The sequence below is a fragment of the Branchiostoma lanceolatum genome, chromosome 10 (genome assembly GCF_035083965.1).
Source record: "Branchiostoma lanceolatum isolate klBraLanc5 chromosome 10, klBraLanc5.hap2, whole genome shotgun sequence".
Taxonomy (NCBI): domain Eukaryota; kingdom Metazoa; phylum Chordata; class Leptocardii; order Amphioxiformes; family Branchiostomatidae; genus Branchiostoma; species Branchiostoma lanceolatum.
The window spans coordinates 11,747,397-11,772,966 of NC_089731.1; the positions used below are offsets into that span (position 1 = coordinate 11,747,397).

The following is a 25,570-nucleotide window of genomic DNA, read 5'->3' on the forward strand; positions in this document are numbered from 1 at the left end:
GGCAAAGACTTACAGAGCTGGAAATAAAATGTGCCTGGCTAGTAACGTTTGATATGGCGGAACATTCTAACTGAGAGGGAATGGAGATAATTGGAACAACTGACATTCTGACCCCACCCCACCCCGTTTGATTCTTGTTCTGTGCATCTAAATCCATGGTCACGTTTAGAAAGTCAATACTTGTATGTCTAAATAGCAACAAAGTTTGGGAAGTTTATACACCACGGATGGATATTTTCATTCTACTTGCCATGTTGAACTACTCGCCCCTACAATTCCTTTATATAGAACTTGTGTACACTTTTCAGGAGGGGGTTTTTAGAGGGAAAATTAGGGATCTTTGCAATGGAATTTTGCTTTTACATTTCTACTTTTCTATGAAGGTATGCAATTTCCTATCCCTTTCTTGCACGAAAAGTTTAAGATTTTTCGACCCAACCTTGCACAGATTGCTTGGGGAAGAACAGCAACACTTTGTTTTCATGAAATGTCGGGTAAACTCATTTTATTACTTTTTTTTACCTTGACACTGGCAGTAAAAGCTAGATAATCATTGCCTTCCTGTTCCTTTCATGTAAAAGAAAAGTAGGAACTACAGGAAAAGTAAAGGAATGGAAACAAGAGAAGCGAGACCAGAGGTGATCTTAATTAGGTTAATACTGAAGATGCCTATTCTGGGGACTTCAAGTCACCTGATGCCACAAGACAAATTAGCATATAATGAAATTAGCCACAGAGACTGTGGAACTAAGTTGCAGGGTGGTCCCAAATCCTCCTTGTCAGCTACAATTACCCCCAATACTTCCACAATAGCTTAAATGTCTTCTTGTTCTCTTTAACCCCTATGCTGCTAAGTGTGCCCACATTTCTTATTAGCTACCAAAAATAATACATTTCAATTCAGCAACATGTAGAGTACACTATATTGTATATTGGTACATACAAATTTAACCTAAAGTTTTTATTATAGGAAGGTATGCATTCCATCAAACTGACGTGTGGTCACTGTTCTTACTATGTTATCTGCTAGAATTTAGGGGTATATAAAAAGAAGTTGTCCACATGAAACAAAATACTTTCTTGTGCTAAACTAGAGGACCACCGAACATAAGAAAATAGTAACATTACGGGTCAGATTCATAACTAGCTGTTTTGGTATAGATTTGGTCATGGTGCATATATAGGACTTCTCTGTGTTATCCCAGCGAACATACTGAGTCTACCAAGGGGAACCAGGCATGACAAGCTCCAGTCAGCACATTCCCCGATGATCTGAATCCACACAATTCAATCTCAGTTATCACATCCCCAAAATCTGATACAGGATAATCAAAGATCAAGCTGATTACATGCACCATTCAACCAGGAAATAGACCTGGAGGGCACTGCCCACTCCGCAGCCTAGTCCCTATCACTCTTCGCCCGGACACCTGGACCGTCCCTTTTGACGACCCGAGCGAAATTTGACAGACTTCTATGCGAAGCCTCACAAAATTTGATACATGAGGAGTGTGGAAAATCAACACGAGTTATTGTATTACATGCACCATTCAGCTCGAAGATGGGCCAAAGTGCAGTGAACTGTAGATCACCCATCTGCTTCCGCATCCACACCTGTACTTCTTCCCCATCATCCCTCCTCTTTAAGTTAACAAAGTCAAATGGTAGTCTACAGTGTAGATGAGGTTTTATGGCAGCTCTGCACCCTCACACATGTAACTAAATGTTAACTATAAAGTATCCGTGCGGCTGGAAAATTGATTGCGCCATTCGGGGAATTTCCGACTTGATAGGATGCACATAATGCCGACGTGATGAGTCACTTCTTAGCCAGGTATTGATCGAGAAACGGATGGCTATCACGTTATTAAAGCAGAAATTAGTGTGCTACCTCTGTCCCTAATGTTGTTGGGTAGCAGGGTGTAATGATGAAATAGGGCCCGGGTACCACTGGTTAAGGAGGAATCGCCACTTCCATGGCTGCAAAGCCGATAATTAACTCCTAAAAAATTATAGTGGCCAAAGGACTAAATGTATAAATGGGCACATAATAGCTGCGGTGTTTAATAGATTTGTGGGATCATGATCTGGTAATTGATTGAATCAGTCATTTGGGAAAAATAAAATATGTTGCCCTTCCACCAATGATCATCAATTTCCACACGGGATACAATAAAGAATAAAATGTTCATTCCGCCTTGAAGGAAGAATCGATCGCCCAAGCACATGTGCGTGCCCTCTGCTGTTTTTAAATTTGATTAGATCAAATACACCCAGGGTCCATTTTAATCTGATTTCTTAATTAATAGAGAGTCAATGAACCGATCTTGTAGACGGTGGTTTAATCCCGAAATGATGAACCGAGGGTGTCCCCCGTGTGAGCAAACAGCATACCTGCTTGTAGATTCCTTGTAAATCATCGCGGCCCAAGTAATGTGGGATGTGCGCTGAATTAATAATCCTCCATAAATATCTATCTTGCCAGACAGTGGGGGCCATTGAAATGCAGGCAAAGTTGTAGGGTATCACACTCCGGGAGCCCTGAAAGGAGCAGGGAGACCTTATCGCTTGCCAGAGTCCAGGCTTGTCAATGGGAAGGGCAGAAGTTAAACGTCCCAAAATTGCAGCAGGTCAAGAAGGCTCCAAGGCACTGGGTGTGCGGCCTTGTCTGATGCTACATTAAAAGCCCTTCTGGGGGAGGTGTACATGGATGTGTCGTGTTACATGGTACCATCGCCAAAGTGCCCTCTTGCACTGCGAAATTGAAAGAACGGCTGATGTTTTGTTACTTCGGAGCTCGCACACATGTTGGGGGGAATTCTTGCCTAGCAGGCAGATATGCCCCCAGGACAACAAGCCATCTCCCACAAACACTCGACTGAGTTTCCTCCCATTACCATGTTCAAGGTGGTAAACGTAGAACTTCAATCAATCTGTGGTTTTCAAATTAATGAAGTATGAGAGATACGCCACGGTCGTCACTGGAGTGAGCTCGCACCTATCTGTGAAGTAGAAACTACATTTAGCGAGGGAAAGAGACACTGTCTTTTTTCATCATCCCTAACTTGCTACTGCTGCAAAACTACAAAGGTTGAAAGTAACAACCTCCGAGGAAATAGCCTCTAGATCTGCCGCCCAACTGACAGGAAGAACATTTTGCCTAAAATATGTACTCTGTTTCCTCTGCACAAGGATTAAAGGCGGAAATTTGATCATATCGTGACAGAGCATCAAACCAAATATGATTTCCTCGTTCCTTTTTTTACCTGTGATCCTTCATGTACTCAAAGAAAGTAGGCACCTTGAATAATGCTTAGATGGAGGAGATGGAGATGAATTGATAACAGAATGCCTGCTTGGGAGAATATGTCCTTGCTCCCGGGGAGTGGATATTAAATGCAATCAGGGATGGGGGGAGATGGAGATTTATCCGGGCGGAGGGGCATTACCTCGATGGGCTTTAATTACAGGCTGTTTCCTTGGAAAGGACAGATCCATCACGGTTTCAACAGGCATTGTCACCATAGATAATGGATACTCTGTGTCTGAAGTTGACACACATCTCCCTCCCATGAGCGAGATGAAGACTGGGGGGAGAATATTGGATGAAGTCCTGTGGGCTTGTCCCTCTCCCGAACACTACAGAGTGTCTATGTTAGCACACAAGCTAGCAGCTGATGATAATAGGATGAATGAACAGAGATAATAGGGACAGAATGGGCCCATTGTATCTGTGTATTCAGGGGCAATTGGACATGAAATTACTAAATTTCCTTCCGCTAATTGCCCACCGGCTGATTTGATCCCCCATGATCAGCAAAATCCTGCTTTGAAAAATATTACATCCACAGGGTTTGGTTATTGCCTGGGGCCAACAGGTCTTGTTTCAGTAAACATTTACCTGCATTCACACACACATACTATTAGCAGGGTAGCATCGCATTCAACTAGCTGTACATGTTCCTTTTGTCTAATGAGATGGAAAAGTTCAACTTCATGCTTACATCAGTTCAGAACCATGCCACAATTTTGTTGTTCTTTAAATACATTTGTTTTGGGTTAAGAAATAACTTTAGGAAAGTTTAAAGTATTCCAAAATTCAATAGGGATTTATGCACAAGCTCAATGTGGAATCAAGGAAAAATTCAACTTCGTGAAATTAGAGCTGACAAGAGGAAGAGTTGACACTTGAGGCATGTTTACAGGATTCCGACCCTTAATTGGGATTCTCGTGCCAGAGGACAGGGGGTAGTTGGCTTGGGGCTAGCCACAAACTTGTATCTCTTGCCAGTGTTACGTTGTTGAAAGCTACTCCAACCTTGACTACAAACAAACATGTTTGTTCCACATGTGTCAATGCGGGGTTACATGGAGAAGATGTCTTTGGAAGCCTGGGGACATCCCCCTGTGAAATTATACACAAATGTCAGCTAGACCTTGAAATAGGCCATTAATCCAAGCCAGAGTGTCTCTTCCCTTGAAATTCGTTCTGCTCGCCTGTGTTCAAGGTGTAAGTTTTCTTGCTGCAGATGAAGATGCATGGGTGCACAGGAATGTATAGTTTCCAAGCTGTCAGCTTCCATAGCAAGCTACATGGAGATGGAGGAGTCTATAGGGACAGGATAGGGCTTCAACCAGTGCGGGGATGTTTCTCTCCTACCTCTGTGACAGCATGTTACTTCACAAGGCCACAATTGGCACTCAAGAGGAAGAATGCTTTCATTTGGGTGATGTTTCCAAGATTTTCGAGGTGGAATGCGATGGCATGGTAGGCTAAATCCCACTCCTGCAATTATCAGAGCAGAGCTTCGACCACTTTCATTCTGTTTTACCCTCAGGCGATGGTCCAGTCACGCCGGAAAGAAAGCAGACCAGTCTTTCCTAGTCACTGGAGAGCGTTCTCCCTCTGGGAGAGCTCCCGGTCAAGTTCAGGTGATTGCAGCTGGCACCATACATGTCTTATCACTGATTTCCTACCCCTCATCCCACACAAACAGAAGGGGTGGGAACTGTCCCCTGCACATCTACACTCTTCCCCTGGCAGCTAGCCAGCACCCTTTTGTCTGGATGTTTTTGTCTCTGATATCAAGGAAGGAACCCCATGACCATGAAGGAACCTGGGCCTGTTGGGTGCTTGTCTGTGATAGCACACATCTGTCCTACCTAGACCTGATGAACAAAACATGTGTCCATAACCTGGGCCAGATCCAAATCATGCGATCACTCTGCTGTTTATTCAAGCCCAAGGATGGACCCCTTTTGTCCTGTGGGACTTGGAGGTAAACTTGGGACCTGGCACATTGACAGGTGGGCTGCCATCCCTTCTCTTGGTGTCCATGTTGTATTGACCCTATCAAAATATTTTCCTGCAGCTGCAGTATTGTGTGATGTTCCGCCATTTCAAGGAAGGGTGGTGAAAGTTGGGCAAGACAAGCCCTCTGTGCATACAAGCAGCCCCGTAGGCTCATCCCTGCCCTTCTTTTACTTCAGCTTCTCTTCTCACGAACTTTGCCCCACAAGTTTTAGTGAGTCGTTCAAGAACAGACCCATCAGTTCATTTGGGGTTGACCCAGTCGGTACTGTTGTCACGTTTTACCTGCAGTTGATCTCTGAAGTGGGCTTTGTTGAGCGGGGACAGCTCCGTGGGAAGAGATCAAGTGTGATTGACAGTACGTAGACAGGGGCAATCCAACCAAACACAGACAGGTGACCACCCCGGCTTAGGTTACCAAGACACTAAAACACAATTATTGTTTCAAAAACATGCCCAGAAAGGATATCTTCCCACCACCCCGGTGACAAAGGACATGTGTGTTCATGGATAATGCCTGTCCCGCAAGGAAAATATTTCTTGATGCACTTTGAAACATACGAGCCACCCGCAAAGACGCATCTGAGCCCACCGTATGGATGGTCAAGTTTACAGGAACAAAAGGCAGCATCTGACATTGATCCGATCAGGGCATCTGATATTACCATCTCTCACAACAGCCCTGTCAGGTGGAGACTCCATCTTGTATACAATTTACCATCGGACTAAAAACACAGCCAGATAGGTGTCATGGCTAAAGTTACAGGATGTTCATACAGATTTCTCAGGTTATTTTGTCTATTCAGGCCCGATCTCCCCACCCCAACAACATGTTGACATACCCGTCTGCGGTGCGGAGTTTGGGACAAAACACCAAACGTTGGGGTGAAATGTTTTGGGACAATGGAGCTACCGAAGGCGCGGAGGTCTTGAACTGTGATATCCGAACGGAAAGTAGCAAGATAGAAGTAAACATTCACATCAGTTGAACCCCAAACAAGCTCTTGACGCAAGAATTTCTGAACATACCTATAGTGAAGTGTTTCAACAGGTAGCAGATGACTCGGATTTCTTTGCATGACAGAGTTGTGGGTACATATAAAGGTATTCAAATCAAAAGTTTGACAAAAGGTTCAGTATTAAAGCTGCTTTTAGGAACAGTCGTCATCACTCTATTGTGGTATAAACCAACCCTGTACTGTTGTACTTGGCACATAAGTATAGCACCCAAAATGCGTGCGGGCTCCAAGATACTAGCTAAGTAAGGTCAGCCCTAACTATTGACGCTAACAGGAAAGCTGTCAATTATAAAGAAGTGAACTTTCCTTTTACATTACTAGCTATTTCTCTACTTTTTATCATAGTTTACCGGTGGTTCAATCATTCTGAGTTATATTCCCGCTGAACTTCTGTTAGTCCTGTGTCACGGAAAGGCCATGGTTCCTGATGAACAGCCTCTCTCTGCACAAAATTAGCAGTACTTAAGACTAGTTCCCTGGCTTTAAGGATGGTGCAGAACAGATGCTGCGACTGGAGCACATCTTTCTTCTGTTCACCTAAAACCAATTTAATCCGCCCTGTTTAAGGGCCTATCCTGTGAAGGATGGACCATGACACTGTCTCTTTTTTCCCTTCAATCTGATTTCACGCTACAGAATGGGTGCTGGGGCAAAGGTATAGAGGGGCTGCCCCTCACCCTGCACACTTCACAGACCAGCCAGTAATTAAGGGTAACAAATTGCATGCCGATGACTGACACTGTATGATTTGTGTCTGTGCTGGCCAGCTGGGGATGTTGTACTTGACGTGATTGATACAACCTGGGTGTATAGAACGATCATCAACTCTTAGGAACTATTCAACACGCAAAATCAAACTGGCACCAACAATCCGACCATGAAGCATCTAGCGCTTTCAGACATGTGTTAGTGCAAAGGTTTTCCGGTAATGATCGTACAGTCTTATCTTTAGGGTACGCTTCCTAAAGCTATGGTTTTAGTTCTGTCGAGTTCCATCATCTTTTGTCTAGAGGCATGACTAAACGCAGCTTCAGATGTGCCATGCTTAAAGCGTCGTCCTTTCTTTTCTCTTTTCTAGGCTTTCTCTCTGTTGTTCGATCATAACTTGCACCTGCGTGTGTGCTGACACAAGCTGTCTTCTTTTGTTTTCTGATATAATGCCAGAGCGAAACACAGAGACTTCTAACACAACAGTCTCTAGTCTATCATGGGGAGATATTGTCGCAGACGCAGAAAGATGGCTTCATCACTTTCAACTCTCTCGTCAGCAGACAATTTTGTTCATACCAAGAGATATTTCAAATAGAAAAGAATGCAAATGCAATCTAGATACACTTTACAAAGAAAGCAAAATATATTTGATGTATAAATGGGAGTACGTTTGTTTACATATAGATGCATATCAAGATGTTCCAAGGCAGTGTTTTTTTGTAAGATCCAAATTGTCTGTGGCAAGAGTGTGAAGGTAGGAAGATTTCTTTCATTTCTTGTCCATCAAGACAAAAATTCTGTTTTATTTCAACAAAGTCAACTCCTGACAAGACTTCTTGGAAAATAATGTTTGTATAAACTGCAGTTTATCATAGTTGATAGAGCTATCCAGTCTAAATTGAACTTTATCTTCATTTCGTACACTCTTTGAAACTAGAATAATCTAATCATAAAAAGATATTGAAAAACAGACTGATTTTCCTCACTTGAATGGCATTCATCTGTATTCTATATATGGCTTTTATTTCAACCTTGTACAATAAAGTTATAATATAAGTTACAAGTCTGTGAGGTTTTAGGTGTCACGTTTTTGTGAGCGCTTTCATAATGTTGGTAGATGTCCCAAACAAAATTTGTTTCTTAAATTATCCGTCAAAGCTGAGACTTTTTGTTCAACTTGATCGCAACAAACCTTTGATAGGAAATAAAGGAGGTATTTACCAAGAAATGTGTAGAAAGATATGATAGAAAGAACTTTATTGCACGACAGTTGTACACGGTACAAAGTATGGCAACAACTATTAAACATAGATGTGTCTTACCTCCCAAGCGTACGTCATGTCTTTAACCTCTGTCTTCTGTAGGCCGGTGAAGGGGCCCATCTTCTCCCCAGCTTGGACGGCGACCTTCGTCCAGACGCCCAGTCCGACACCCGCTGCCTTGGACTCCCGGAGCTCGAACTCGGGCGGGATGTGGATATCGTCGGCGATGTAGACCGGCGCCTCGTACGCGCTGTCACTCGGCTCCACGGCATGGTCGGCTGCTTCCGCGGGATGACCATGGTCCTCTTCTACCGACTCGTCTTCAATCTCAAGCGCTTGTTCATGGTCGTAGATGTCTTCTAACTCGTCACCTATGGAAAACCGCAGGACACAGATCAGCAAAAGAATGGCTTGTCTCTAAATTTGCATCAGTTAACAATTTGCTAAAATTTTATCTACAGTGTATTCTATGATATTTGTCTTTGATCCAGCTTAATCAGCCCTCAGAGCCGGATTCGGACTGTTCATACCAGGCTTTGTCCATTAAGATAAATCCCATTTCAGAGTGAATGGTGATTCGCAAATCCTGGTATGAACGGGGTCTAAATGCTTATTATTCACAGGTTTGGCTATTTGTAGATTAATGGACAAACAAGCATAGTTTTTAACTTTTACTTATTCAATAAGATTATACATTTACATGCTATATTGAACCTCACTTGCTCTTGAAATAAAGAGCAGATGCAACATTAACACCTTTTTTTTAGTAATCTTGCTCTTTAACACGATGATGAAATTCAAATTGAGTATCCAGAAAATAGTCATGAGTTTACAAATTCTATAAGAAAATTGTACCCTTCTTTTTCTCATTCGGATCAATCAATTACAAAGAAATAAAGCCAACAGTCCTTTCGTGAGACAATATCATCATATTATGAGATTCAACAGACTAATGCTATATTCAAGAAAAAATCAGTATATAACATAATATAGTCTTGAAAATCAAAGGTTGTTCCATGTAATTGTGATATTTGCATTGCCCTTTATAAAACATCATTACGTAAATTCTCTTTTCCCAGTCTCCATCTTAATGCTTGCTATTTTTCCCCTTGTTGTTCGTACATTAAGTAGCTAACATTTCCTAAATCTTACCACTTATGGTAAGGCACAAATGTTAGGTAACAGCAGGTCCTTAGCACACGCTACTGTCTCCGCTAAACCTTGGAATGTTGGTCAGAAAGGTAACTGTATCCTGACTGTATCAGTGAATGTATTAAATGCCACCAGTAGTGTAAATACTTTTGTTTGAAAAGAGTTACATGGGAAGTTCACAGAAAGTTCATATTTGCACACAAGGACACACCAATGCTTTGAAGCAGAACATCTGATCACTACCAAGGTTCCAACGTCCTGAAAAACACATCGCCTTTCCCAATACCCTCCCATAATCACAGGTGGATCAATGGAAGCTATAGGAAAACCCACTGCCGCACATCTCCAAAGTCTCCCTGAGTACAGGTGATCTCACCACACGTCACCGGTAATGTGTCCACCTAATCCCAGAGATACCAGCTCTTGCACTTACAAAATGAACTCGTGCGCAGGTGGAAAAAAAAACGGACAAATACTACATGGAAACACCTACGTGTCTTCCGCCGCATCTGAACCCACATGTACATCTTCAGTGTTTCAAGAAGTGAAGTATGTCTTCTTTCCAATACGATCCTGCTTGTGTGTGCGGCGGGCTCTCGCTGTTTAACTAACAAGCAGCGAGGCCGAACATGTGGAATGAGACGTGGTCAGGCTATCAGGAATGAGTGAGTGAGTTTGCAAATGAACAAGCCCGCTGGATCAGCTAGTGTACACGTTCAGACAAATTCCCGGCCACATAATTACACAAAGACTGATAAGTAAACGATATGAAGTAATTGTGAGTTTAATGACTCCCCACAGAGTAGGGATTAGACGGTAGCGGGGAAGCTATTTTACCTCCAGCCTGAAACACATCAGTATCGTGTGCTTACTGGGCTCGAAGCCTACCGATTTTTGTTCTAATGCGCCCTCAATTTTTGGTTGTACGGGCGATCCAGGTAATCTCAACTAAAGGCCATAATGGTGTCACATTGAGAGCCAGCTGGAGCCTTCTTCATGCAATAATACCATTCTTGGGCGGGCCAGCATTAATTACCACTCTAAACTCCCCCCATATCCCCTATCCCGAAAGAGCACACCCACGAAAAGGCTTTTCTAGAGGATGCACGTACGAGAGCCCCGGATTTTCTGAACCACGAGTGGTAATGCTAGAACTGCAGGCTACGCCGAGTGAGGGCTCTTCAGACAGATATGCCACTTTTAACAGAGAAGGCTCTTCTCCGCCAAGTGGCCTGGCTATAGAATTCACTGTCCTCTCAGCTTAGCAGCTGCTAGGGCTCAAAAAGACAGATCAGATGTATCTCTTTTCTTCTTAATCCCTAAGATAATGTTACCTCACTTAGAACCCTGGCAACAAGAGGATGACTTTCTTGAAACAATGGCATGCATGCCTACCCTCGCAAAAAAACAACTTCATCCCTTGTATGACCTGTAGATGCAAATGCCTTCAAAGCAAACACCAAGATCACATTAAGCGTTATCGGTTCATCTTTAATCTAGAAGATAATGTTTTCTTGATATCAATACCCTGGAACAATGGCATGTTATTCTTTCGTCTTTCAAAGCAACAGAGCCGAACCCTTGTCAAAAACAACTGCATGGTGGATCTGTTGGGTGATGCAAATAGCTTTCCAGCAAACATGTCAGAAAAAGTTGAGTGACATCTGAGACAATGGCTCTACACAGGACAATGGCAAAGAGCGGTTTTGTCCTCGTCAATGCATAGTTGTGGGGTGTTGTAATCTGCTGTACAGGGATCAGACTTCACACACAAAGGGATGAAACATAAAGGAAAAGACGAGCCCCCTACAAATAGGAACATGGCAACTGGAGATGCTGTAACTATTTGATATTAGGCTGCACTTGCAAACCCAGACAAATGAAAGGACTTTGCACGTCTACTGGTTTTATCAGTTACTTATCACAGACAAGGAAGCGGATGTCTATGGCGTGGCATTAGTGCAACAGTCTTTTTAAAAAAACGCATCTCACAAAACGGAAAATCTTTAACCTTATGTGAAGGGAAGCCAATTGTAAACTTGCTAACATCCATGATATCTTCATGTTTTTCGTTATCTCTGTAAAATATGACGGAATTTTTGCATCAAGTATTGCAATAAAGCAATTTGGATATACATCACTAGAAGTTTTCCTAGCAGCTAAGGTTCAATAATAGCCAAAAAATAAGTCATAGATGGTAGTGGTGTTCGTCTTTGGGTTGTTTTGAAATAAGATCAGGCATTACCATATAATGGCATTTGCCCTTAATCTATCCAGATATATTATTTGCATAATGCAATTATCCAGACTAGTACAGAAAAATACCACAACCTTACCGCAATCAGCAGAAATCCTAATGGAATTATATGCAACTTTTCGGGTTCTGACACAATTTTTGTAAGTATATTTTGTGCAGACAAGAAGAGTAATTCCAGATACTGCTACATTGTTAAGATTACAATAGGTTTTTTTTGCTCTTTTCAATCGTTCATTGAGAATATCAACATCCATGAAATTTTGTTCCTTCATGATATCAACTTCAGTTTATGAAAATTATGAGATACAAAAAGCCACTGTTTCTGTTTTAGATTTCAGAAGTTTACACAATAACAGCTGTGGAAAGACTTCTCTCTTGGATATTTGAAAATTTGTCTACATGGCATTTAGTGTAAATCTTATGCCTTAGCAATCACACCGAAAGATCTTAAGCTATACTTCTTAACATCATTTTATTAAGGAAAAGTTATGAGATCTGCAAGAATGATGCACACAATCTTGAAGATCGATACCCCACGACTGAACAAAATTTAAGAAAAACAACATATTACTTCACACAAAATTCCGAACAAAAAAATGATAAAATCATGTCAACTATTTTAAGAAGCGTGGTTATTAAAAAGAAGATGATTCATACCAGATAGACTGTAGTCACTTCTAAAGCCAGCCATGCTGCTGCATGTATGCCCCTGCACTGCTTACCCCTAACCTGTCTGGTTTATACACCCAGACAACTCAAATGATGACACATCACTGTCAAACAAGCTTAGAGCCCTCCTGCTAAAACAAACAGGGCATTATCACCAACCCCTGGCTAATTGTTCCCCTGCTGAGGAAACAAGTGCTTTTCCAGGTAAACAGGACAGTGCGTTTGTTTCCTTCCATAAAATACCTGCTATGTTTAGACAAACTGCATGTATTGTAAGACCATCCTTTCTTTTCCCACCACTAACACCTGCCACACAGAAGGTCTCAGATTCTTAGCCATTACAACCCTTAAAAAATCTTTTATGGACATTGGAGATAAAACCTTATCGGGGAGGAATTTTTATAGGCATCTTTTTGTTGAGTTGTAGGACTGTTGGGTGCAGAATTGGAGCAGGTTTTGTATCACTGTGTGCTCCATACTGACACTGGTGTGACAGATTTGTTTGTCTCTTGGGTGGTTTGAAAATTTTTGAGACAAAGTTATCAGTCTGGGACAGAATCTGGGTGAGTGACCCAGGACAGAGACCAATGCACCTACACAAATAGACCCACGGACCAAGCAAACATGCTGAAAGCCAACTTTTACCTTTGCCCACACTTTAACAGCGGAAGATTATGTAAGCTGGAAAATGTATCTTTGTATGATACAGTAAAAATTGCTATTGTCTCCTGAGACAATAAAAGGTATAAAATATGATGCTGTCATCAAGGCTATGACAGGAAATGTTTCACTTCACTTTGAAATTAGATTCCACCGAAAAAACAAAGGATGTGGGCAGAGATAAGGCCAATATTGTCACTGCAACGAAATCTTCCTCGTTTCTCACAAATTTAATTTGTTCTATCTCTTATCTAAAGGTACTTGATAGCGCCGTGCCGCTAGTATACGAAACCCAGGAGTGCTAGAACGCTGGGACTGTTGCCGCTATTCCATTTCCTGAGAGATGTATCTCCCTTCCGAAACAGCTGCGCGGTGCGTGCCTTTGTGTGGCTTTTTCCCCAGGAAATACAGGAATCCTCTTTGGGGCGCATCCATTATGAAAGCACACAGTGCCAAACATAGCTCATACTAATGGCAAGACGATACCGTTGTGTCCAGATGGCTCAAATCCTCTCTCTCATTTCATCATTGCAGTGTTTGCCTTCCTTCCTCATCCTGTACTCTTCTTCTTAGCTGGGCAGATTGTTTGACAAAGGTAACAGGTGGTATGGCAACTTTTCAAGGGGATAAAGAGCTACCCTCCACAGGAAAACAGACACCATCGGGCTGCTAACTACAAAGTGAGAGACATCCACGATGTGCGTCATCCACCTTTATGATACCAAAAGCCAGATCTTCACTGGCAGATCGTCTTAGAATATTGATATCAAACAGAGCATATCACTTTTCCATGACATTTACAAGAGACCCCCCTGTAAACATATCATCTATTTGCTCAAAATTCTGAGTTGCAAAATTTTGAACACATCTTGCAAGCACTTAAAAGATATCTAAAAAAAGTAAAATTATTTTGATACTAAATCTTTATTATTATCCTCAATTAAAGGCCAAAGTGCAAGGAGGATGTGTACAGATTACAAACTTTATAGCTCCACAAGTCATAAATATGTCTCATGGTAAATGTTGAATTAAACAAAGTAGGACAAGACTTGTTTGAGATGTTTGAATGCCAAAAACTCAGCATGCCACTCAGTTTGCTTTGACTCTAATATGTAAGGACACAAATTCATCCAAGTGACATCAAGCTAGAACTAGTTTCAAATTTCCCAACCCATTAAGCCAACATTTGCCACAGGTATATATCTTTAATCGCCCACGTTGAAGCTACACCCATTTAGCAAACAGTGTGAGACTCTCTTCCATCAAAACCCTCTGAACTTGGCAGTGTGATCTGCTAGCCTGGCCTAGTCTGGGTCGTTTTCTACTGTTCCAAACTTCCTGAGTCCTTGTCTGTGTGGAATGTAAGTTATCCATATCCAGAGAAAATGATATACATGGGGGAGTCTGGGAACAAGTATGTGTGAAGATCTCTCGCTAGTGACATGAGTGGGACGGACGGTCGGCCTCGAATTCTTGAACCCACGGCAGCGCGCTGATGCGTGATAAATGGTGATGCATTGCGGACTTTGGCTGTTGCAAACAGGATATTATCAGGACGACTGCCTCACCTTCAGCCGGGCAGATCGGCCGCAGCGTTTTTAACATAGCTTCATCTCTGCGCTGTCATTGACAGCAGACACAATACATATCACTCAAGGCCTTTCATAACAGCTTTGGGGCCTTTGTGTACTAAAACAAACAGTGTGATTACCTTTATTGACCCAAGTGGTGTCTGTTGGGGAGAGGGTCCAAGGTGCCTTTGATGGGAAGGGCGGTGACATCATTACATAGACTGTTAAGCGCCCACCTGACCGGAGAGTACACAATGAAAAAGTTTACTATCATGGGAACTTTTTCTGCTCGGCGACACAAGCACGTCAAAAGGGAATCATACTTTTCCTCGCCCTATTAACTCGACAAACTTGGCTTTTTTTGTCATTGTTTCATATACTTGTTGGGAATAAACCTGTAGTAGCATTTACAGACAAGGCCTATTATCTCTAACTCTATTCACATTCCGAGGAGATTAGGACTAAAAGTGTTTAGGACCACAACAAATCCTGCCAGCCTTTGGAGTCACAGATAACTTTGTTTCCTACACGCTTGAAGAGCGGTTGAGAGAAAGTCCTTGGTTCAGGTTGGACGGTTGGTTGGTGCAGGGGTTAGGTATCCTCGCTCGTTGGAAGCTATTTTTTTGGTGCAGGGGTTAGGTATCCTCGCTCGTTGGAAGCTATTATCTCCCGTCCTTGCCCCGTCACTGTTTGTTGGTGATATTTAAACAGCTGAATGTCAGGGAACTGACAGTGCCTGTCCTTGAGAGGCAGATTTCTTTGCCGACGGCCAAGTGGTTATACTTGGGATCCACTTCACTCCTTTGTGACGCATCTTGAAAGAAAAGGATCTTGTCTGGGCACTGACGCATGGTTTTTACTCCGCGGTGCAGAACCGGTCAAGTTCTTGGTGTCCGGGATTACTCTTTTGTTACACGAGCACTAAGTTGACTCAGAACACCTTGGCGACAACGGATGTTTGCAAATGACATGATAACACACACCAAAAATAGACATGTCCCTTTTTAATGGTAATGGCTGCCAAACTAACAAACTAAAAAGCTGGGTTTTGTTCCGCAGATAAAAGCACTGTAAAGCCACTTTCAAGTGGCCTCAGTAAGAATAGAGGGCTCACAAATAGCGGGCAGGTGTAGCTGATCCAGAATGGCTGGGGCTTTGAGAGATGACAACACCATGGGTACGTGACGGCCAGGACCTGACACCACTTTTGTTCTACTTGCGGAGACTAATGATCAAATAATCCACGTTTCTGTGGTGCCCTGATAGATGGCAGAATGCACTCTGTCCTTGAATAGATAATGAGATCGCTTGGCAGATATTAGGCTTTAGAAAAGATTGACTCTAACCAAGGGGGCAAGCCAGGAGCTCTCAAATAGCCACCAATTTTCAGACAGTGCCCTCGGTAGCGATGGAACTGCCAAGTCGGGCTACAAGTTTACGAAGGCAAGGAACAAGGGTTGATATAATTGATGTGTTCCCAGGACGACGGCAAGGGTCCTTTTTCCCCATTCAGCCCACTAATAACCTGCGTTGATAATAAAAGTGGGATAAGCTGTTGTAGGAACAAAAGATTGCAGCGAGAATCCGTCCAACATGTGTCCGGTGTGAGGCAGATATTGTTACCATAACAAAGCCGGGCACAAAGACATGGTGCTTCGCCCGTCAGCAGTGATAAAAGAAGTTTTGTTATTCGAATCGCAAGGCCTGTGCCTTTGATTAAAAGTCCGCAGAAATGATTGATGACAAGAGAGAAAAAAGGCATCCGCGGACGTAGTTGTTAAGGGTGTTATTTGGACAAAGGGTTTGGATGTCGTGCGGCCATCTCCACCTAGGACTCTTCACCTCCTGGCGTGGTGTCGTCTTACTGCACTGCTTTTCTGACAGTTGCAGAGGAAGACACAGAGAGATAAGTTTACTCAGCTGAAACTTGTTACTCTCTCATCATCCTCCCATTACATCCCCGTCTGTTCCCTCCGCCAGAAACAATGGCGAGCCGCACCAGGCGAGAAAGTGAAGGATGGGCCGCCGCATGCACGACGATCCACTCTGCCACCGTACGCCTTTTGTACGCCAATATTTCCAGCAAAAGACAGTGTTTATTGGAAAGTCAATATCTGCACGGGGCGAGTCGTGATATATGTGTTATCTATGGACAAGGCAAATGATGAATGGTCACTGTCTCTTCTTTCATCTCAATCCCAACTGCAAATTTCTAAATTGCCTGGATATACCTTAATTAATTCACATGATTGATGGTCCGTCGGGGATTCCCGAGCCTTACCTGAGCAATACATGGGCACACCAGGAAATGGAGCTGGCATTTAATGGTAACACATAAAGTGTGCATGTAAATTATCCCCAGCCAAAGACAGAAGTGAAAGCCAGGGAGAGGAATAATTTAGTTCCGGATGTGGAGCAGTGTACATATGGGGAGATGGGCGGAGATGAAGCCCAGATAAGGACCTGTCCTGCCCCTGCCCCTGGGGTGATCCTGGGGGGAGAACAGAGGATCCACCTGACCCTGAGATCACATCGCCCTTCTCACCTTTCTCCACAACTCCACATCTGCCCAGTGTGCTGTAGTGGGAGTGGCCCAACACATGTTCTGTAGCATCCCAACCACCATTACCACCACAAAATGGTCCCACAGGACACCCCACATTTAAACTGCCAAGCCCCTTTTCTTTGCCAGGGAAGGCATCCCAGATCCCCATTAGACACATACAGTCAAACCTGCCTAGGCGACCACCTTTTCACCGCGACCACCTGGCCATGGCGACCGCTTTTTCTCGGTCCCGAAAATTTTCCCCATAGGCACAAGCATTAAGCTACCTGCCCAAGGCGACCACCTGCACAACGCGACCGCGACCGCCACGAATTGGGACCGCACAGAGCACAATCCCTGCCCATGGCGGCCGCCTAATTTTCAAGCTTGTGGTGACATCGGATCATTTTGCTGTCGGATTTCACGGAAATGTTTTCAAGACTTTGAAGGAAAAAATAAGGACAAAAATATATGGAATAGTAATGTTATAGCTCCATGAAGTGTTTTAATAAAACGTTCCCCCTATTTGTCTTTATAAACACTGTAAAGACAAATGTTTGTGATGTTGTTGTGCCTATCGTAATCTTATAGTTTACCGCAAACTCAGTTCAGTTTAAACTCAATTTTCAAAACGAATACGTAGTGCATGGCGTCAAAAAGTCAGATTTCACAGAAATTACTATGTATATCTTGTATTTTCAACAAAAATGTGTCTGTATCTTACTAAATTCCGCCGAAAAATGACTTGGCGGCGGGCAAAACATCGGGCGAGAAATGTTGTTCCTCGGTCCCGACGCCATCTTGGATTTGGCATGGCCCGGATCATAGTGGCGTACCGCTGATCTTTCTAAAACACGATGCTTTTGTGTATGAACATTTACGAATACTCTAGTTATTGACGAAAATTAATATTCTTTTTTTCCTTTTATTTCCATGAATCTCACAAACCTTTATTGGACGCTGGGCGTTCTGCTACACTGATTTACCTTTTGATGCGGTCGCACAGAGCTTGGCGGCGCGGCGCGACGAAATCACCGTTCCGTTTCATCTTTAGTTGTCAGGTCGAAAACTTTCTGACCCTTTTATCCAGCGGTCGGCGCCCAAAAAAAGGCTGGGGCCAGCAGGTGTTTTCTAGGGATTTGTCTAAGGCCTTAAAACTTCGATGATGCGCGTGCGTGTGTATACTATTTAATGTAACGTGTGAATGCGGGATGGTGCTGCGAGATCATCGAGGCAACCATTGTTTTGTAGTCAAAATTATTACGAAAATGTGTACACGATGTAGCGGTGTACAATTATTACAACGATAACGGAAAATGTAATTTTTGTAGCCTCTTTCTGTCAATGAGAAATTGAACCTGGTGGGGCTGATGCTGTCTAAATTCACATAATATTCCATCGATTTACGTACTGTATTTGAAAATCTCGACCTGGAAACATGTGAGTGGAATCCTCTTCATGGCGACCACCTGTCCATCGCGACCGTTTTTGCTCGGTCCGCCGGGTGGTCGCCTTGGGCAGGTTTGACTGTAATTGGCAAAAAGAAATTCACTTTTAAAAGGTGAAACAGTCTGTGCAGGGACAGTTGGGCCATATGTGATGTCTGGCTTCATCGTCTGTCGTCTGCCGATTAACAGTTGTCAGGACACAAGTACAATCTGGCAAAATAGCTGACGAAATATTCACCAACAGTCAAAACAAAATCTTTTCTAAAAAAATTTAGAAATTTATAGGAAACATTCAAACTGGTATATCTGAAAAAAAAACTGTCAACTGAGACAAAATTCTTACGAATTTTCGTGATCTAAAAAACTGTTGGGAAAATCCTACTTTCTTTATTGGAACTTAATGCTAACTTTTGACGGATCTCATCTTCAAAGACAATATCATTTTTTACAAACTATGTTAAGTTCTGACTTTACGCATATAATGCAAAACAACATTTCTCCTGGTGGCCAATTCATGTTTCATTTCGATTTTGGAAACAAGCTTCAAAAAAGTTTACAGGAAGTAGTAGAAACTGCCCAGCATGGCAACTAATAGGGCATTACAGTGTTCGTACATGAACAGAAGTGCTCATTGTACCGACCTGACACTGATATCATTAACGCCTCAGTTGGATTACGGAAATGGGAGGCGGAAGCTTGCGATGGAAGCAATAGGCAGGAGAGAACAACGCCATGAAAAATAAAAAGCCATCAGACTTCAGATAACGCACTAATTTGTCGGTGGAAATAGCCCACAGCTCATTCCAGCAACACAGTATGAGCTGCAGATGCCTAAGGACTGATAGGGCAAGCCTGTGATTTTCAGACAATGACCACGTTGGACCAGGCCCTTTCCTACCATCTGCCCCAGCCATAAAGCACCCTGTTACCACATGTGGCACTGTGGTTGTTTTCTGTATGCAAGTTGTGCTCCCTACCACGCCTCCCTCGCCAGGCAGGAGGGGACACAAGCGATGTCATCGCACCTTTGTGGCCATTGTGAGCAGGAATAACAAGTGTTAATGCAATCCCTTAAAGTGGATGGGACTCTGAAAATGTGGAAAATCTGCTTTCAACGCCGGCCAGACAAGGCATGCATGTGCATCACCCGGTCTTATTGGAATTCCAAATTGTCGTCTGGCTTCAGAATCTTTCCTGTGAAATGCAAATCAGGGCACAGTTCCGACATTCCGCGTCGTGTAGGGGGAGAATGTTTCACTCCGACAATAGATGAGAAGCGCGGGGAAAGCGTAGCAGATCACAGGCGGGGATTACAACTGATCAGGACGAGGCGTCGGCACAAAGGAAAGAGCATCTGTCCGCGGACGGGGCACGATATCGCCTGAATGGGGCCTGTCAAGACAGTTTTGCGCTCCCTATTGACTCCCTGCACACGAGATAAATTGCCACGCCGCAATATGGTTTCGCAAAATTGACGTTTTTTATTCACTCCTTATGACAGTGAACGATGAAAATATGAGGAACGCTCGGGCCGAGCGTGTCAAATGAATACAACATTTAATTTAGCTGGGAACTCACAGAAACTTCAAAGGGACTTCGGCACCTATGGTGTCGGGAGTTTTGCTTCGCAGCGGAGCAGGTAATTGATTTCAAGTAGAGCGGTTTAATAATTCAGACCAAGGTGGATACAAACCTATCTACCAGCCCGTTCCCTCCGATCATAGTCGAAGAACATTTGCCTTACATTCAAATCAGCATATACCAGTGACACCGCCTGCATTTATTTATTGTCACAGGCTCAGACAAAAAAAGACTGTCTCAATACACATCCTCAACTCATAAGAAAATTTCAAGCAAACTATATAATACACAAAGATCGATGACATATAAAGTATTCAAACCATCTTTTTACAGAAAAATATTTTCCAATAGAATTGTTGAAATCAACTGGAAGACCCACTCAAAATCATCTAGTCTGTTCTTATGACTGACACATATTTCATTCACAAAGAATACAAATAAATATATAACATATTGGAATAGACTTTAAACACTAACACTTAAATAATACTGAGAGAACACAGAACGGAAGAGAAACTTCTACTATTTTCCTTTTCCACGGAATGGGTGAAAAAAGACAATCACTTTTTCTGCGACAATTTTCCTTTTCTACATGACACAAGAAATAGCAAGGCAACTACATTCAGATACAAGAATTACCAATAACGATGCTTCTTTTTTGGTTGAGAAAATAGATACATTGCTACAATAATGACAATAAGGTATTAATCTAAGATTTTTTTTCTTCTAAAACTAATAAACCTAAAAATGCTCAGACAAATGGAACATCACTACCAAAGAACACAGACCTCAAAAGCAAGCTGCTAGTGCTTGGAAATTAAACCACTAGAAATAAAGACAGTAGAATATGACCATTGCCTACACTACCCACTCTGCCTTTCTGTTGATAATACAGACTGGTAATTCTTCTGCACAGTGCAGCCAATATCATCCAACTAGGAGTTGTGAATCAATATCCCTGCCCCTAACAAAATGTAATTTGGACAAAAGTTGTCCCAGCAGACGGACCTGCCAAAAATGGTGTGACCGGCTCGAAACTTGGCTACTTTCATCCCAAAACCCAATTTACTACCCAATTGACTTCCCCTAAAAAGAGAAAAAAAGGGCAGCTTTTGAGTTTTTTGGGGTCCACTCAAGCAAGGTGTGAAAGCAAAGTTTGCAAACAGGGTCTAATCACGCTCTAATCCCCTAGTAAACAAACAAAAACAAATAAGCAATTACAAGCGTAAACAAAGACCAGCCCTCCCCCTGTGCTCTATGGTTTATGTGGGGCTTTGTGGGGCTTTGTGGGGCGTGGCTGCCCTGGAATAATGTGTTTTGAAAACACAAGAAACATGTCAGGAATTATTCAAAACCGACCATTCTAAAGACCATTCTGCAACTGACTCGAACCAAATCCTGCTCATGTTAAGACTCAAAGTCTTCTGGTTTCTTCCTGGCATGATATTTGTTAGTAAGTAAAAAAGATTCATACTTATAAAGTTATCCTGTATGAGCACTTCTTAAATTGTGGGTACCTTCTGACATTTTTCCTGGTTTAGTCATTTGGTCTAACTCTTAAGCAAATTTGTTCATTGATTTTATCCAAGTTTTTCTCTAAGTACTCGCCCGCCTTGTTTTCATGAACCTAGTACTTGTTTGTTTATACCCAAGAACAGAACTTGACAGAAACTGAGTAAAATATCATGATCACCAGTCTACAAAGACAAGAATAATTTTTTCGGTTACCTCATTGTTTTAACTTTAAACCTTTTAACATTACTTCACAGCAAAATGCATGTAGGAATCTTACTACAGTGATATTTATGTACAAACAAGGCAACAGGACAAGATCTTTGAAAAATATGCTGATATTCACGACATGAAAAAACAACAGAGAAACACTGTACCAAAAACATTGTTGTTTTCCTGTATCCATGAATCAATTTTGTTGTAATCACAAAGAAGGAAAATAGATAATAAGTATGTGTAAGTACTGTCACAAAAATAAATGGCTGGCTTGCCTGTGTAAGTTTTAGACACACGGCTTCCTTATGCTATGTTGGTGTTTCGTGTTGACACAGTATAACATATATGACCCTGGTACTTAAAACTTGTGAAGTGACACTTTCATCTCCGGTCCAGCCAGAATTATCTCACCCTAAAATTTCCACACCCACCATAGATCAACAAAAAAATATAACATAAGAACGAAACAACTTCCTGGACGACTGTAAAGATATTTTGAATAGTTTTGTTAGTCTCGTGCCTGGACTTGACAGAAAGTTGTGCTGCAATGTTGTGCAGTGTGATTTGGGATGGGTGGCATATGGTCGTACAAGCCCTCCTATGAGAGGTGAAACTAAAGGTGGGATTGGTACATCCACCTGTGCTTGGACGGGTCTGTCACGCTGGATCTCCCTGGTCACGCACTGTAAAATGACTTATAGCCATGATGCTTCAAAAACAAACCATCGATAAAGGCATATTGAATTTTTTCGCCTCGGTATTAAGGAATCCCACCTGGCGTGTGGACAGCGTACAGACGGCGACCGTGCTTTGGAATAAATCCGCCGGCCGTTTCCCGATACAACCTGTCTGTCTCGGCAGATGGTTGCGACAAACTGTATCCGAAAATCAGTAAAATAAAACTGCAAATTATCCGATTCAGAAGTTATTTTCCTGCGGGTAATGGGAGACAATTTTGAGGGATGTGTGCTGGACTGAAACTCACAAGCTGCTCTGTTTTAAACTGCTGGCTGGGGTGAAATTCGGAGACAAAAAAATCTATATCGAAGACAGCAGACACTCAAAGCAGCGCAAGATTTAAATCAATAATTCCATTTAATAAAGGTAGAGACAGGACTTTCCCAGGGCAAATTACAACTGCCCTTCATCCCGTGATTAATCTTACCTGGGCTGAAACGCCAGCAGGGCTTTATGAAACTCCCTACACTTTTATTTTCTACACACAGGCACACAAACACTTTCTAAACAGTTTCACTTTTCGTGTTGACACTGGTATCATACGATACTTTGCCAGATAACTTGCTAAAGCTTCGTGTGGTCGGGCAGGAATACTAGTTGGCCTACAGAGAAAAGGATGTACTATTCGGGGCTAAATCCTCCCGCCAGGGTATACAATAGCGCTTTTGTAGGCAAGGCGTACGGACTAGATACGGACTTGTGTCTCGCGTCCGCTGGCCGCGTGGACCCGGCAAGGCCCTTACTTTTAGGGACGCTCCCCGTTAGCCCGTCCCCTGGGAAACATGATTACCTATCTCCGGGTTACAACCCCACTTTTGAAGACCCATTTTTAGACATGTTGCTTTACGGTCTAACTCTTTTAAGCAGCTTTTGTGTACTTGTAATCAAAATGAAAACTTGCACAAGACGACACAAAATACGATCAGGTTACACAATGGTGGCGAACCACAACGCGCCAGAGGACCGCTAGCCGGCCCCGCCGCGCTATCAACCCTTAACTCCTAAACTTTCGATCGCAGACCAAATTTCCCGCTCTTTCTAGCATAAAATCATCCTGCGCTGGAGCTCAGAACACTGGCAAGTAAAACTTGGTGCAAGGAAGCCCAACTTGTGCTGATGAAATCGACAGGAAAACTCGAGCGGAAACTGGGGGACCACCAGGAAACATACATCTATTCCTTTCACATGATAATTTCAATTTCATCAACAGACGGGAGTCGGTACGTCTGGGGTCTGTTGGCTGTACACACAACTTTCACAAGTCACCAGAAGTGGTCCCAACATGGGGTTTAACGGGAGGGGAGGGCGGTAGAAGGGCGTAGAGGCTCCGACAGACGAGGAACAAGTCGGGCGGGGACGTGAGAAGCAACATGTATGTGTGGAGGGACGTGCACGAGGCGGCTCACGGTCACGTCCGACTACCCCGCTCGCACGGACCGTTATCTCCGGACCGACTGTCCGCGGCCCCGCCAGCGCCGATCGGACACGGGACGCCGCCACAACTTCCTCACGGCCATGCCAACACCCTGCCCCTCCAAACCAGCCCCAACAACACCAGGAGAAAGCGGGTCGTACTTACTTTTTGCGAGTTTTCGTGCCTTCCCCTTCGAACGCATCGCTTGCGGTTTTTCACATGGAACAAAAACACTTGTCTTGTCAACATGGCCGGTGACACCTGTGCGCATGTGCAGTTGGACATGCGCGAACTGAACTTTACCGATTTTATGTTTGTTTGCTTGCGCATCTAAACGTCATCAGTCACTGTCTTGGGTCCCCGATTCTCGGTTAATTATAAATCAAGGCATATTCCGGCACAGCTTAGGAGAGAATCAGACAGGCGAGGGTACAAAATCGTATGTCGCGCCTTGTTGATAGAGTCTAACGAAACTTTACCACTCTCTTTGTGCTGGTGTTCTTTGTCTGTATGGTAGACAGTCATAATTAGTCATCGATTGTGACTCATCCCCTAGTTTTGTCCCTAAGCACATGTCGATCAGAAAGCATAAGAAGTAAACAGTGTGTGTGAACTGAACCGGGGTGGGATAATTTGTTCTCCTGCGCGAAAGCAATTAAATTAACACCGCTCTTAATGATCACTATCCCATCAATCAGTCATCTCTTTTGTGCGCAGGTTTCTTCCACCGCCCAATAGCTCCTCATTAAACTGCTCCAATATTTCAATTCCTATTTCCAGTCCAATTACTTACGGACGATGTGCGCGATCGAAGAAAGTGGCAAGGCTCTGAGCCAGCGGTCTAAGAGGGGCTACTTTACCGCGAAAGATCAGTATCTCTCTCGTCTCTATTTGTTCTTCTATCAAAATACGCGCACTTAACGCTACTGTACTATAACCCCTGCGGAATAAAACTACAAGTTCAACTTCTACATGAAATAGTCGGCGAACTTTTTTTTATTAAAGTCTTGCTTTGGATATACAATGTATTTATACAGAATTCCGCATGCACGTGCGTCACTTTCTGTGGCGTCAGTATAAGGTTAGCATCTTAACAATGCGGGGTGAAAGAATTGTAACCACAGCACAAGGATCGCCGGTGAAAAATTTGTTGGTGCTCTCCTTTCCTTCCCGTGCGCCGTTCTGGTTACTTGCGGGGGACCTGGCCAGAGCTCGGGCAGACACGAGCCGTATGATGAAGGATTGGGAGCAAGGACACGGGTGTCATAATGTGTCGATAAGGCTGCCACGGAAGGATGGTTCGGGCCCCGCTATCGCTCATTCCCGACCTCTTTGCACTTGCCATATGCGGACCGGGCGATGAGGGCAGATGACCATCTCATGCCATGTATTACCGCACAGACGCACTGCTCGCTTCCTATACTCTCTCTTTTTTACACTCCAGATTTTTTATTGGGGTCGGCTGACTTATTTATGTGTGCGCAGCGTGGATATTAATTATTTG

General features: G+C 43.1%; 1 protein-coding gene and 1 long non-coding RNA gene across 6 annotated transcripts in view; one reads left to right on the plus strand and one right to left on the minus strand.

Moving 5' to 3' along the window:
• Positions 1–9,599, plus strand: part of LOC136443280 (uncharacterized) — a 32,259-nt gene extending 22,660 nt beyond the window's left edge. For both annotated transcript variants that reach the window (XR_010757122.1, XR_010757123.1), the window contains exon 2: positions 8,406–9,599. This is a non-coding gene — a long non-coding RNA (uncharacterized lncRNA). The remainder of the gene's footprint in view (positions 1–8,405) is intronic.
• The window catches only part of LOC136443274 (histone-lysine N-methyltransferase MECOM-like), a 60,045-nt gene extending 35,683 nt beyond the window's left edge, over positions 1–24,362 (minus strand). For 2 of the 4 annotated variants that reach the window (XM_066440446.1, XM_066440445.1), the window contains exons 1-2: positions 24,232–24,362; positions 8,364–8,674 (exon numbers count right to left, since the gene is read on the minus strand). In XM_066440446.1, coding sequence (XP_066296543.1) covers positions 8,364–8,674; positions 24,232–24,337 — 417 coding nt within the window. In that variant the 5' untranslated portion in view covers positions 24,338–24,362. Of the gene's footprint in view, positions 1–8,363; positions 8,675–9,948; positions 10,205–12,369; positions 12,472–24,231 lie in introns of those variants that run through there. The other 2 variants (XM_066440447.1, XM_066440448.1) reach the window with 2 other exon arrangements.
• Positions 24,363–25,570: the final 1,208 nt, after the last annotated feature.